The sequence below is a fragment of the Cydia strobilella genome, chromosome 26 (genome assembly GCF_947568885.1).
Source record: "Cydia strobilella chromosome 26, ilCydStro3.1, whole genome shotgun sequence".
NCBI lineage: Eukaryota > Metazoa > Arthropoda > Insecta > Lepidoptera > Tortricidae > Cydia > Cydia strobilella.
The window spans coordinates 6551148-6566764 of NC_086066.1; the positions used below are offsets into that span (position 1 = coordinate 6551148).

Sequence of the window (15617 nt, forward strand, 5' to 3'; positions counted from 1 at the left end):
TAAACATCTGATGTCATTGTTGCCTTAGTGACGAAAACTTTGGTCTTAAGACCGCAACTACATATACCCTGCCAAATCATGTGTTTTTTTGCAAATTTCTCGAGTTTGTGACATTTGTATTTTTCATCAACATTCCCTCTAGCATCGGCCTTGTAAAATTTTGAACCTGGGAGTTGGTTAAAGTCGAGCTTTACGTATGTCTCATCATCCATCAAGAGGCAGCCGTTGTATTTGGTGAGAATTTGGTCGTACAGCCGACGAGCTCGATTTTTAGCTACTTCATTCTGTTTTATGGTTCTATTTGGCTGCTTGACGGCTCTATAGCTCTTATAGCCTGCTCGAAGGCGAATCCGTCTTACTGTACTCCGGTTTTTTTTTAAATTTTCGAGATAAATCATAATCTGAGAGCCCTGGATTCTGTGCCACTGACCTTAAAACATTCTTCTCCAAAATTTTATCTGTAGTCCCAGATCGTCGGTTGATTTGAGGCTTCCTATCGAAGGACAGAGAATCCTTGTATGTTTTTATGACTCTACAAACAGTTCTTTTGGGAAATTTTAACGATTTAGCGATCATCGACCCAGACCAAGAGGGATTTTCCAGGTATTTGTTCACAATAGATTTTCGCCGTTCAACTTCCATCCTCGATAATTTACAAACGCAAAAAGTCAGACCAACCAAATTTCTAGCATTCTCTCTTTAATATATTGACAGCGAATTGTGATTGTCATTTTTTTTGTTTTTCGAACGATATATTTTTTATTTTATGATAATCGCGTGCCAGTTCTAAGTGAACCATGCTTTAGAGTTAGAGGTTAAAATGTATTTCGAATTACACAGAATAAACAGAAAAAAAAGTATTATAATATGTACGATACGATACGATACGATACGAGACGAGACCGGACCGGACTGTACCGTACCGTACCATAAAAAAAATGTAATAAAAGTATGAAGTTAATGGCCTTCACTAAATTAAAAAGCGAGATTGTTTCACTCCCTGGAGTGAGGAAAGTCGCACTTTCCTCACTCCAGGGAGTGACGAAAGTAGGCTTGTTCGAGCTGCTGAGGTGAAAATAACTATTTTTTTTACAATGATTATTGTTTACAGAACGGGGAAGTAACAACTGGGGCCCGCGACGGCGCGGCGCATGTCATGCGCTGCCTCAAGGTTTGGTACGACTTGCCGACCGAGGTGCTCATAGACGCCGTCAGCCTCTTCGACAGGTGAGAATCTTAATGCCACAGATTTAATGCCCTTATTCGTAAAACTTCACAGATCTCGTGTCAAAATACTCAAAATGGCAGAGAGGAACAAACTATTATCAACGGCTTGTTATAAATACCACCACAAATCATATTAAATATATTAATAACGGGACACTCACGAGTTTGTGGTATTTTCTATAAAAAGGGACCTTATTGTCGATGGCGTTTACGCCATTATAAACGATGCACCGATATAAATACAATGCCGCGCGACACTGCGGCGTAAGCGTCATCGACAATAAGGTCCGTTTTCATAGAAAATGCCTCATTTTAATTTAAAATTCGCGTTTTTCGACTTAAAATACGTGGTCACTCACGTATTTTATTATGTTATTATTATATTTAATATGTCTGTGTCTCACGGAAGTTTTGTTATTAAAACCACCATAAATCACTGAAAACAGGACGTTTCAAAATGTTGTTAAACTATCTGATACCACAGATAACTTAAAATTACAATATTAAAGCATACAAGTCAATGGTCATCGCATATATTCGCTCCCGTAATAATTTAACGGCAACGCAATCGCCTGTTTCAGTTGTATTTACTCAATGTAAATTGTAAATAACCAAAATTAAATTCCAGAGGTTATTGTGTACTACCATCGCCCCACACAGTTAAATGATTGTTTATAAACCTTATTACAAAAGGCATAAGGTCCTTAGTTAAGAGTGTTGCTGTTTGTACTATATACACAATGGTGTATGATTAAAGTCAGGAGGGGTCGCTCCAGCCCACCTAACTATCTTATATGCTTCGTAATGAGTGAAGTCACAGAATAAATGTGCCATTTTCAACCAAAAGGGTACTTATTGTCGCTTGTCATTAAGGCGCTATTTCCATATAGCTTCAATTAGAAATCAACCTTATCAACAAGCGACAATGTGGTACCTTTTGGTTGAAAACGTCACAAATAATAGTACTAGGTAGTAGGTACGTACAGAAGATTCACTCTCTAACAAAACGTGTCTATTACGACAGATATGACCGCTATGTGGCTCAAGCGCGAGCAGGCGTCCGTTCCGTAGCGGTGCCCGGTAACTACTATGGCTAAACACCAAAATTGGTGTGGGCCGCATGTACTTGTAGTGCCGCGACAAAATCGCGGAGTGAGCCACGTCTGGTGTAATCTGTATCTGACATGTGTTTTGTTGTACAGGTTCCTAACCAAGATGAAGGTGCGTCCGTGCCACGTGCCGTGCATCACGGTCGCCTGCATGAACATCGCCATCGACCAGCACGCCGCTCACACTAAAGAGCCCCGCAAGGTGTCCGTCGAGGAGTTGGGTAAGTGACAACATGTCTTCAGAGATATTAGGCTGGCCCTCACAGAACCGGTCGCCACGCGATTCGCAAACTTCGCAGTCGGTTCCCAATTTCCCATCGACACCAAGTCTGATGATAAGATCTGAAGATTCTGAAATAATTCGTGTATTTGCTTTGCTGTTCCGCCGGCAACCCACTAACGGAATGGCAGCAAATGATGGCATTTTAAATTGTGTAGTAAAGTCTGTCGTTTGTTTAAAGACCATTTCCAATTCGATATTTCTGACCATTGAACTGTTCTAGATATTAAAAATGTGTTTTTTTTTTTCAGTGTCTATCTCCCAGTCTGCGTGCACGGCGGGCGACGTGGCGCGCATGTCGCGCGTGGTGGTGGACAAGCTGGCGCTCGCGCCCGGCACGCAAGCTGTCACGGCCTGGAATTGGCTGAAACTATTCGCTCGTTTGCTGCAACCGCACTGTCCCACCCCGCCCGAGGTGAGTGTCTGTACAATTAGCCTCATGCATGAAGTTTATATTTGAATGAAATATGTTTTATTCGGATATTTGTTACCGTTATATCATGTTACAAATGCATTTCCGTTTTTAAATTACCATTTAATTACTTAAAATTATAAATAAAAAGTACAAAAATTGACGCGTGACGTCACGCGTTCGACAGATTAGTGTCATTAGTAGCAAACGTCAGTTGGGCCGCCCAACGTGTGACGTCATCACGCTCTGTCGAATTCGCGCCAAAAATTATGAGCGTTTCAACCGCTCAAAAATTTTCAACATTTATATATTTTTTAATAAAATAATGTTAAGGTTTACAAAAGTATTTTTATCATTTACGGTGTTCCAACGATATAAATTATGAATCCAAAAATAAAAATAAATTCATGCATGGAGCTAATTGTCACAGCGCCGTAACATCCAGTAGTATGATGTCTATGGCATCACCGGCTACGACACCACCCCTAAGATAGAGGCACCAAATTGTTTGTCATCGTTAAAGTTTGCAAAATTTTATTGTATGGAAAGTTTCATAGTAAACCGCCGCGGCGCGCCGGGTGACGTTGATCAGTGCGGATGGTGCAACTGGCAGTAAATCACTCTTCGGTTCACGCTGAGACAGAAATTAATGTTTTTTATTTTAATTTGCAGGAAGCGGAGCTGCTGAAGCTGTTGGAGATCGTTGTGTGCGACGCGGCCTGCGCCAACGCGCGCACCAGCGAGCTGGCCCTGGTGCTGCTGTATCACCACATCGAGCAGCAACTAGTGGAGATGGCCCGGAGCGCACCGCTGCCCGACCACGCCTACCAGCTGTTCGAGATTGGCGCCCAGCTGCAACACTACTGCAACGTATGTATTTTGACTATAAATATAACTGTCATCAAAAAAAAAGACAGACACGTAATTTCGTGTGAATTTGTGGCTCGTTCCATCCGAGTCCGCCCGTTTATACCTAAAGAGGTTTCTCGAGTACTTGAAATAAGGATAATATTTTTTAACTTGCAGATGTGCGACGCGTCGCTGGTGAGCGCGCGAGGCCGCGTCCAACACGTCCTGGCGCGCTACGAGGCGCGCGCGGCCGCGCCGCAGCGCCAGCGCCTCGTGTGGCGCCTCTCCGAGCGCACGCTCAAGGTACACAATAAAACCGGCTACTATTTTTTTAATTCATGATTATATCTAAACTATCATATGACAAAGTATCGACCGGGAGGCGATGTTTAAGAGCTCATCGACGTGCTCACTAGCGCCACTGCTAAATAAGTGTGATTATTTAAAATTAACGATAGATGTTTAAAAAAGGAAGTCCGCTACGTACTTTATTTTGTATTTAAGTACCTTTTGAATGATACCAAAACGTGTGATGTAATTAATGGATGACCCCTCAATAGATAGTTTTGTTATCGTCATAGATATGAGAATAATGTTTGTGACTGTATTATTCGTTACGCAGGTGCTGCGGCCCACGGACCGGCTGGGCTCGCTGCTGCCCACCATCGAGGAACAACATTACGCTGTGGAAGCCACGCCCAACAGGAACAGGTACATGTTTCATTTCATTAGCTCCTTCACTAGTTGCGACTGATTTAATCATCAATTTTATACACCGAATTAGTGCCACCCCACACTAGTTTCCCGACGTCAAAAGACGCTACTGTCGGGTCTCTACTAAGTCTGAATATTAAACAATCATACGACAGGTGTATTGAACGGTGAAGAGATGTCACATTTGCACCTAAGATAGATATAACTCCGTAATAGATGGATACAGTCTAAGGAAAAAACGTGCCTCGAAAATCAAGAAAATTTGATTCTCGTTCAGAGGGCGCTACTAGCTTTGGCCTACTGTCGTATAGATGGCGTTGACGGTTTCGTTTGTTATTTAGCAATTTTAACGCATATCAGTGAAAGAACATGGGTTAAAATCATAAAAATAATTAATGCAAATAAAAAAAATCATTTATCCATATTTAAATACATTTTATCGTATTTTTATAAATCTTCATTTTTAGTTTTAAAGTGTGTCGACAGATGGCAGTGAATTTACTGTGGTTACAAAATTTACTATGACAGTACCGCTCTAGTATAAGATACTCTATGATTTGCACAATAACAATCTTGTCAAGAGTCAAAATATTCTTTATTTAAATAGGCCTAGCAACAAGTACTTATAAATTGTTAAGTTTTACAAATAATTATTACTTAATAATTGTTACATTTGCTCAATAACAATCTTGTGATATGAAACTTGGCGTCGTTTTAAATTTAGAATTTATATCTATCTTATCCTAATTTCGAGACGTATAGTCTAACCCCCTTATTCATAAAAGTTTACGGGCCTGATTTGATTAAATTATGTTATAACTCTTTCTTACAAACACAAGTCAAAATGACAGATAAAGACAAGCTACTTTCATGTTCATTGTCACTATGACAAGGTACGAAATGGGTCGAAAATAAAATTCTTATGTCGTTATTCATAAACGCGTTACTGGCCTGAATTAGCTATGAATCGTTTGTCTTTAATATATGTGCCATTCTCAATCAAAAGGGTACTTATTGTCGGTTGTCAATAAGGCGCTATTGCCATATAGCATTAATTTGAAATCATTGTCTTTAATATATGTAGTATCGACAAGCGACACTGTTGTGCATTTTGGTTGAAAATGGCACATATTTGTAAGAAAGGAATAAAACATAATTTAACTAAATCAGGCCCGTAAAGTTTTATGAATAAGTGGTGACTGTACAAAATGGTTTATGAAAACAAGTAAGCTAATAGTATGATTTCCTCGCACAGATCCGGCAGCGAGAGCAGCGAGAACGAGGAGACCTCCGACTGGCCGCGCAGCCCCGTGCTGCCCGTCTACTGCGACCACTGAACACTGCACACGGCACACGGCGCACTGCACCCGCCACGCGGGGCCTCGCCCACACCGACACACATGTAACAATACCGACACGCCATCCGACTACGGTTTCAATAAACAGTACTCTCTAAATGTGACGTTTTCAACCAAAAGGTACCACATTGTCGCTTGTTAATAAGGTGGATTTCTGATTGAAGCTATATGGAAATAGCGCCTTACTGACAAGCGACAATAAGTACCCTTTCGGTTGAAAATGGCACAAATAGAGTGCTAAAGTTACTAAGTTAACAGGTCACATGGCGACCCCGCCGATCCATAATGCATGGATTAAATGGGGTACTTGGCGATATCACGCCTGTCCCCGAGCATTTTGTGAAGACGATGTTGTTACATTTTTATTATACATGTTTTTAATGATCTGATGTTGATGCGAGGCCCCTTGTAATCTTAAAATGTGACGTTTTCAACCAAAAGGTACCACATTGTCGCTTGTCGATAAGGTTGATTTCGAATAGCTATATAGAAATAGCGCCTTATTGACAACCGACATTAAGTACCCTTTTGATTGAGAATGGCACAAATATGGCCGGCCGTGTCCTAAGTGGTCGTGTACCTGGGGGCTGCACTCTTTTAAAGCTTTCTCGATCTTCCATCGATTACCTATACGACCAGATTGGTGAATGACGTGTTGGTTTCCTAAATGTGTAAAATTATATTTATTTTGATAATACGATCAAAACAGTGCAGTCCCTAGTCCCTCTATGTAGTTATGTTTCTTGTATTAGGCAGCTTGAATGTCAACTGGTAGAGAGTATGTGATCCCAATTTTGAAAAATAGTCAAAACTCCGTGATCCTGAAAGATGTGTGTTATGAGTATTGAAAGTAAATTGTGGTCTTACGATATTTCACTGTGTAGGCTTATTTTTCTTTTAATAGTATTAAAAACGAATGTAGTATCAGCATTCTGATTTAATGAACTAATTAGGAAGGTTTCGAGCCGAGCGCAGTGAGGTGTCGCAATCGCAACAGACGGCAGTATAGTTTAGTTTAACGGTTAAGACATGGTCGAGTGTCAGTTCAAGCGTGTTTTAACGTTTTATAAACGAGAATAGATAATTTTTCTACAAATTTACAGTTTTAAGATAAAATAGTGCAATTCAAGTCGAAATTTGTCTTGACATTTTTGGAGTATTATAGAATTTCGTTTATTGCATGCGTCCCGGGCGTCGCTTATTCCAGAGACGAACTCATACGAGCGCAAAAATATACTTAAATATTTAGATCTAAGTTAAACTTTCTTTTCTTATTTTTTTTCCTTGATTGCGCTTGTATGGGCGAGTCGTTATTGTAAACTAATATCAGTCTTTTTAAGCTTTATTAAATTTTATTATAATGAATAGTTTTTATTTCGAGTAAGCGGCGACCGTGTTGCCCATAGCTTTCTACTGTGATGTTTTTTATAAGAAAATGTTGAACGAAAATTCCATATTGCGTAGTTGTTAAGGATACCCATGCGAGAACAGCGTGAACGAAGTAACGATATCCACCGAAATGAAGTGTACATGAGCAGTAAATTATTTACTATTATATAATAATTAATATATTTTTCTTTAAATACCACTGACTAACTCTCAAGTGAAGAGTTTCTAAATTTCATAACATTTAATCTAAAACGTTGGCATTATTATTTTCATTTATATACGTTATGTTATAGCTTAATAATAATTCTTATAAAATATTTCGATTATTTCATAATTATGTCTAGCTATAAACAAATAAATGACAAAAAAATTACAAATCTTTGAAAAAATAAAAAAAATGATCTCAGGTAATGTTTGCAATCTGTCGCGAAGAAGATAATAATAATAAAAAAAAACAAATGTGAAAGCGTGAGCGGCGTGTTTATGGTTTGCATTTTTCCGCTTAAAGCTTAAAGACGCACGCCGCTTGCGCTTAAAAAAATCTTTCGTAAGCCTAGCCTTAAACAGAGTCATGTATCGTGTGTAGCGAGTGAGGTGAAAATGTGTCTTAAAAAATGTAAAAAAAATGTCCAAAAAATCTTAGTAGCTAGTAAAACTGTGATTAATTCTTATCAATAATGTTTAACTTTTTGAGCATTTTTACTCGTGCAAAAAGGCAAGAAATAAATATTAATAAGAATTAATAACAGACTAATGTCTTCTTTCTAATAATAATTTGTAAACACGTGACATTGCAATACGTTTTTCTTTAAAACATTGTTTTTACAAATTATTCTCTTCTATCATTCTTCTGAATATGATTAGCTTAAGTGTAATTGGCATTTTGTGTGACTGTGGATGCAGTCTGTAAAAGACTCGACCACTTAAACTAACATTACTCTACACCTACCCTGTGAACTAACTATATATATAATATATATATATATATATATATAATTATATAATGTATATATATAATTGTTAAGCGGGGCTCCCATTAAGGCACCTATGCTCACACGTAACTCGAACACAACACTGTGTTTCTGCTATTTGTGTGCGTTGGTGTCAGATTTATTTCTATAGACCGCGGGCCAGGAACATATTTCCATGACCAATCGCCTCCCGGGCGAAAACTCGTATAGTGGTTAACAGCTATGTATGATGAACCCTCGTGAACGTCAGCTGCCGCTCCGTTTGTGGGTTGAGGAATGGCAGCAAATAGTCTATAAAAAAAATTTTGTCATCGCCTCCCGCTTGATTGTCAGATGATAGTTTAAATTAAAAAAAAAAGCATTTATTTCAGGTCTTACAAACCCATATTTTACCACATTACAAAAATTACAAAAACAAAAATATAAAATAACATTGATAAAAATTCAAAATTAAAATTATACAATACAATGTTTAGGTGCTATTGTTAATAAACAAAATCGTCAGCCGATTGTACCGCTGTGGAAAGACCGTCAGAGGGTCACATTGAACATTCACTAGATCTATGTGGACTTGGGTGCCTGGGGGAGTCGCGCAGTAAAAAAAATCATATTGGCATTCAATTTTGCTGCATTTTATTTGCGTTGGTGAAGGTAGAGTTGGTTTCAAGTTGGTCGGGACCTGTGTATGCTTGAGTGTTTTGTGGTACAATCATGAAACGGAAAATATCTGAAATCTCGAATCAATGAGAGAATAAAAGTTGAGACTCTTGACTTTTGTGTTTTATTTTTTATACCGTTGCAGCTGGATTTTTCTAAATTGACCCATACATATGATATTGGGATTAGGTGACCGAGCGGAGATTAAGCTACTTTTTATTGGGTTTAAGCTAAATTTAGCCTATACATATATTTGGGCACATCTCTAGCTCGGCGATGGGAATTGTTTTTCTAAGAAGTCCCCGGCTAGCTCGGTTCTCCATACAAACGTAGTTACGCTCTCATTTTAAAACGACTAGCTAATTTGCTCTGAAAATTAGTACTTACAATAGGATAAGGTATATCTAGGTCTTTAATTAGTTTATGTAGCTTCAGATACCATAGTTAAAAAAATACAGCGAATTTAAGTTTTTCTGAGAAAAATATGTTTTTGCTCTAGTTTGTTTGTTTTATAAACTGGAGCTATATAAACTAATGACAGGACTAAATATATCTAGTCGAGGTAACCTCAATTCAGTGTATGTGCAAAGTTTCATTACAATCCAACACGTAGTTTTAAAATGAGAACCTCCGTTTGTATGGGACGGTGAAATTCGGCCGAGCTTGCTGCGGTCTAGTGACGCGAAACTGCGTAGGGGCACAGAATTAATAATAGTACTACCGTAGAAAGGAAACTTCCTACAAAACCGAAGATTGACAGCGGTTCAGGGTCGAACCATGATGTCCCTTACTAATATATGGCACTATCCCTTTCGGCTATTTAGGGTTGTCAAAATTCAGGTCATTATCTTATCTGTGGTCGTACACGCAAAGGGACGTCAAGTTGTGCTAACCCTTATTGCTCGGAGCAATGCTGAGCCGAACGAAGCCGAGTTTGCCCGAAGCGAGGAGTTCGCACCCCTGGTTGTGGACGGCACTACCACAATCCGAGGGTCTACCGCGAAACAAGAACATCAAAATTTCGTTATCCAACATCTCTGTCACTCTTGCATATTCGAGCGATAAAGAGGCAGATAGCGAAATTTCGGATTCGCGTTTCCCGGTAGGTCCTCTGTAAACAAACCGCCTTGATGCATCAATGTCATATTTGTCTCTGAAAACTTGTCAAAAAACTGTTAAAGGCACAGTATGTATAAGTTACTCTATGGTTTACTATAGGCGCTAGTGCTGCACTCTGGCGGCAGAACATTGTAGTAATACCCCCTATTAGCAGTAATGTTACTAGTATGTTACTAGTAGCAAAGAGGATACATAGGATAGAGGAGTACTGTCATAGTAAATTTTGAAGCCACAGTAAATTCACTGCCATCTATCGACACACGATTAAAACTAAAAATGAAGATGTATAAAAATACCATAAAATGTATTTATATATGGATAAATGATTTTTTTTAATTTGCATTAATTATATTTATATGATTTTGACCCATGTTCTTTCACTGATATGCGTTAAAATTGTTAAATAACAAACAAAACCACCACCACACGCCATCTAATCGAGAATAGGCCAAAGGTGGTAAAACGTGGTGGCGCCATCTGTGCGAGAATCAAATTTGATTTCCGAGGCACGTTTTTTCCTTAGACTGTATCCATCTTATACGTAGTTATATAAATCTTTGCTAGTAGGTACATATCTCAAGCGAAATTGTTCGACTTTGCTTGACTTCTCGCCTACATGTCCCCTAGTGTATCCCTGGCTTTAGGATTAGCCCATGAAATGGCTTGTTTATTGAGTCGCTTAACATCTTCTTCTTCTTTTAAAATTATGGCTTCAGCCCACTAACTGGGACTATTTCGCCAGTATCAAGGTATTGAGAGGTTTACAAACGACAAAAATTGTACGGTTGTACAAGACAGTGTACGGTGATTTGTTAGCTCTTGTAAATCGATAGCTAGACTTTACAAGAAGCACGTGGACTACCGGCCGTTGACTCCAAGATGGTGGTTAAACGCGCTTCAAAATTAATTCTCCATTCACTGCACACTACCACATTAGTTTACTGTATAATAAGCTATCGATATTACACTTTAAACAATATTAATAAGCAAAAAACAAAGTAATTAATCACGATGCTAACTATCAAGATGGCGCTCGAACCGGAAGTCGCTTAACATCAATCTCGGGTAAATCCATCTGTCAGTTTACGCGATTTTGGTATTAAAAAAAGGTAATAGAGTATATTCATATTCTTTATTAAAATTTGTATTGATCATACATAGTCATAGTTGCGTTATTTATATTATTTTTTATACCACGTCGGTGGCAATCAAGCATACGGCCCGCCTGATGGTAAGCAGTTACCGTAGCCTATGGACGCCTGCAACACCGGAGATATACCATAGGTATGTTAGAAATATATACAATTAAAATTAGGTATCATTATATAATGAGGGCTAACGCGTATGAATTCGCCGCTAGGGGCGCTAGTGTAGATGGTGGTCTTTTCCATAGTTCGAAATGTCAAATGTCACTTGTCACTTCAATGACTGACAGCTGTTCTTTAGTCTTTTGGACCACCATCAACAGAGGCGCCGATCTTGTTGACGACCGCCATCTTGGCGACATCGAGTCGGGATTAATTTTTTGTTTTTGCTCATTAACGTTGTTTGAAGTGTAATACTGATAGCTTATTATGCAGTAAACTAATGAAGACGTGTGCGGATAATGAAGAATTAATCTAGATACGAGTTTATCCACCGTTTTGGCGTCAACGCCAAGTAGCTCCACGTGGCCCTTGTATAGTCGCTATCGCTATACAAGAGCTCATAATATCACAACTACCGAACAACGTCGTGCTCTAAGAGCATTTGGAATTTCTACCTCTAACCGTATCTGGATAGAGCCCTAGAGGCCATAATTGTATTATTTATACTTTTACCGTACACTGGCTGATTTACATGAAGATTGAAGAAATATAACTCGATCCCACGTGTATCCCACTTTGACGTTAGCGAAATCATCGACAGTATGGATGGTATAAAAAGGATCGCAATCTCTTATGGCAGAATTGTTGTAAAAGTGACCGCGTTAAGCTTTAAATAATAGTTCCTAATCTCTCCGGTGGCGCTAGTTAGGCTCTGGGACATGAGTATAACATGAACCATATAAGGCAACAAATAACCCGACCAAATTACGTAGGTTGTTTTTGGTAGTATTTCGGTGCATGGTGGCGCCGCCTAATTACTGTTTTTTGATGGACACTTTTCATACATAGAGATTTGGCTCCTTTATACAGTCTCCATGATCGACAGTATCGATGGAGCCATTCTACATAAAGATTGTATTGTATTGTAACAGAGGCGCCAACTGGTGAGCAAAAAAACGATAGCCCTCATTATATTTGCTGAGGGTCGAATGGATTTATTATTACCCGAGTTAGAAGTGAAGCGACACAAATTTAAAAGTATGTGTGGGGTGTGAGGGATTACTTTTATAAATAAAAGTAAAAATAAAATCAAACATCAAAGGAACATTTACTAATATAATATACTTAATAGTAGCATATAATCATATGACAAATAAAAATAGATTCTTTTCCTTAAGCAAATTAAAAATAGCGTTTTACAGTAATATGGCAACACCATGATTGCACCCAAAGATCTGATGACATGGACAGAGATCATTTTAAAAAGCAAATAATACCATAGACTAACCAACGAGAGGCGACCTGTACCATAGATTATATAACCCAAAATCACCACAATATACACCACAATTGCTATTAGTAGGATGAGATTGTAGACATTTTTGTAAACCAAAAAAAGTTGGGTTAGAACCCGACCGTAATAACTAATAATATACAAACAAATATTGTAGCATCCATTTTGACAGCCTAAGTAGATATGGCGCTGTATTTGCTTAAAGATATAGTGCATAATTATTTTCCATCGTATTTTCACGGAAACGTACGAACGCGTCTTGCTATTTCAGTCAGTCTTGCTACAAAAAGTACTGAGGTTGACTGAAGTAGCATGACAAATACGAACGTTTCCGAGAAAATACGATGGAAAACAATTATACACTACATCTGTAACTAGATAGCGCTAACATTTGACATTCCGTATTCCTATTTGTCCACATCACGCGTGACCGCCGCCATCCATCAGGCGGGGCCAGATGGGAATGATTTATGTGAACGCAACGCCCAGCGGGGACAAATGGGAATACAACGACAACCCAAGTTAACACAAAGTAGGTACAGTGCTATGTACTTTTGCTACAATGTTCTGTACTACTTTAGATAACTTGGGATTATTTGAATTCAGTTGTAGTGAAATCATTAAACAGTAAACACCTATATTTGTACAGGCCGCCTTCCGTTGTCACTTACTGATGAAGATTAGGCCAATGAAAATACTTGAAATTGATACAAGTTTTAAAAAACAACATATGTGACGTTCTCAATAAAACAGTACCACTTTGTCGCTTACTATAAAGACGAAATTTGCTTGTATCTTTATACGAAAAACCTGTCAGAGCGTCCTTATGGCAAGCGTCACATATATGTCTTTCATGTAACATAACTTTTCCCCCTATTCATTAAAACACCATAATACCTTAAAATTCTAGAAAAACCTAGTTTCCAATAAAACTAAAAAAATGGTCGCTTTGACTGTATACTATTTCATGGGACAAAATCAGAGCATTTGCGTCTCTCTTGTTAGGGAAGTTTTTTTGATGAAGCGTTTCGTAATTTTAATGATATTTGGTTATCTCGTAGATGTGCCTGACTACTGCCAAACGATCAGAGATATTAAAATCTACACTGTCAAAACTAGGCGTTCGTAACGCGCATGATATTGAAGAACATTTAGGGCCCCTGCTTTATCGTGACGTTAAAACTAATGTCCGACCGAAACCGGTTTTTATGCCGAAACCGAAGGTTCGGTTTAGTCTCAGTTTCGACCGGAACCGAAACTTCTAGACGCAGGGCCGGATCTAGGGTAGAGCGAGCCGGATGGCAAGGGGGGCGCCAAAATGGCAAATTAGAAAAAAAAAGTTTTAAAAGACGCGAGAGTGACGCGGGCCCAAAATACGGTTCGTTTTGCTTTTGGGTAAAAATCTTCAACGAAGGGCGCCAAAACCCGATTTCGCTCTACCCTGATCAGGGACTCGGGCCGGCACTGTCTAGACGTGTTATAATCATTGAAAAAAAAGTCTTGTGTCCTTCCTTAATAGACATAATATGAATGAACAAAGCAACACTTATAATTGCAAGTTTAGCGGCAATTGCAAGTGCGTGTCGGATCACGCCTAATCTAATTAAGCCCGGTTCACATTTGTCTTACGTGTCGTGGTCGTGTTGTGTTGTGTCGTGACGCATATCGGTTTCATACATTTATGGTTGCGTTCACGTTTCTCTGATGCACGCTGCGCCAGACAAATGTGTACGCATCATTATAGAAAAGTAGCGTAACGCGATCCGAAAGTAAAATGTAAGTTTCGGTGCAGCCGAAAGGTACGGCATTTTTTTGGGCGCAACCGAATTATCCTTCGACCGAAACATGATTTTTATGCCGAAACCGAAACAACGGTCGTACACTAGTTTAGACGTAACGTGTTGTGGTTGTGGACTTATACGATAAATTATAAAAGCGACCATTACGATGAAAGCAAAGTCATTTTCCAAAACTTGTATCAATTGTCAGCAGACGCGAAATGTTCATTAATTAATGCAGAGCAGATCCTTAATTATTCTACATTTAACTATATTACCTTTCCATTTTCACAATAAAACTTTTGACTAGCTAAAATCAAATATACAGTGCGACAAGACTCAAAGGGACCATTTCAAATATTTTATGAATAATATTATTTGACGTGATCAAATGTCTTAAGTATAAAATGCGATTATTTTGTAAAATATATTTGAGATAATAGACTTATATTGACCGGGATATAGACCGTGATTACCTTCAAATAATACAAAAGGTAATCACGGTCTATATCCCGGTCAATATAAGAGTAGTGAAACTAACCGTGAATCATTCAAAACTCTATATTTGAGATATTTTTAGCTCGTTTAAATATCGAATGTTTCTGTAAATGTGATGATATTCTAATAAAAATTGCAAATACGTACTGCTCGTCTAGATTATTGGCAAAGGCGTTTCAAAGATATTGGGTACTCGAGAAGTTGGGACGGGAGCCGCCATGACCGCCTCTGGTCATGGCGGCTCTCGGTAATCTCTATCTAACACTCTTTCATATTAGTGCGACAGAGAGACATTAGCGTATCGTTCGCTACGAAGTGAACGATTGGCATCTTGGCTAGGCACCCAGGCCTAGAGGTTATGGCGTTAGCCCCAAAACCTTAGACGGTTCGAATCCGGCCGCGCCAACTGGAGGGCTTGCTGAGATTGATCGCTGTTTATTTATTATATGACATTATATTACATTGTAGAATTTGCTTCAAAATTCTTTAAAAAAAAATTGCAGTGTCCCTAAGCGACAAAATGCTCAAATTGTAATTTTCGTACCGTTTTATTATTTAACATTTTAAAAATGTATACTTATTTTTTTTATCGTCCTTTAAGTCTTGTCCCACTGTATAGACAAGCAGAGCGAAATAATCATACAATATTTTTCAA

General features: G+C 38.5%; 1 protein-coding gene across 3 annotated transcripts in view; it reads left to right on the forward strand.

The window, feature by feature from the left end:
• LOC134753283 (cyclin G) overlaps positions 1 to 9078 on the forward strand; it is a 42724-nt gene extending 33646 nt beyond the window's left edge. The window contains exons 4-11 of one of the 3 annotated variants that reach the window (XR_010128806.1): positions 1112 to 1227; positions 2430 to 2557; positions 2868 to 3031; positions 3701 to 3898; positions 4055 to 4180; positions 4500 to 4588; positions 5847 to 8240; positions 8978 to 9078. Coding sequence is in view for 1 of the 3 variants with exons in the window: in XM_063689129.1 (XP_063545199.1) it covers positions 1112 to 1227; positions 2430 to 2557; positions 2868 to 3031; positions 3701 to 3898; positions 4055 to 4180; positions 4500 to 4588; positions 5847 to 5928 (903 nt within the window). In the remaining 2 variants the exon portion in view is untranslated. Of the gene's footprint in view, positions 1 to 1111; positions 1228 to 2429; positions 2558 to 2867; positions 3032 to 3700; positions 3899 to 4054; positions 4181 to 4499; positions 4589 to 5846; positions 8241 to 8960 lie in introns of those variants that run through there. The other 2 variants (XR_010128807.1, XM_063689129.1) reach the window with 2 other exon arrangements.
• The last annotated feature ends 6539 nt before the right edge of the window (positions 9079 to 15617 follow it).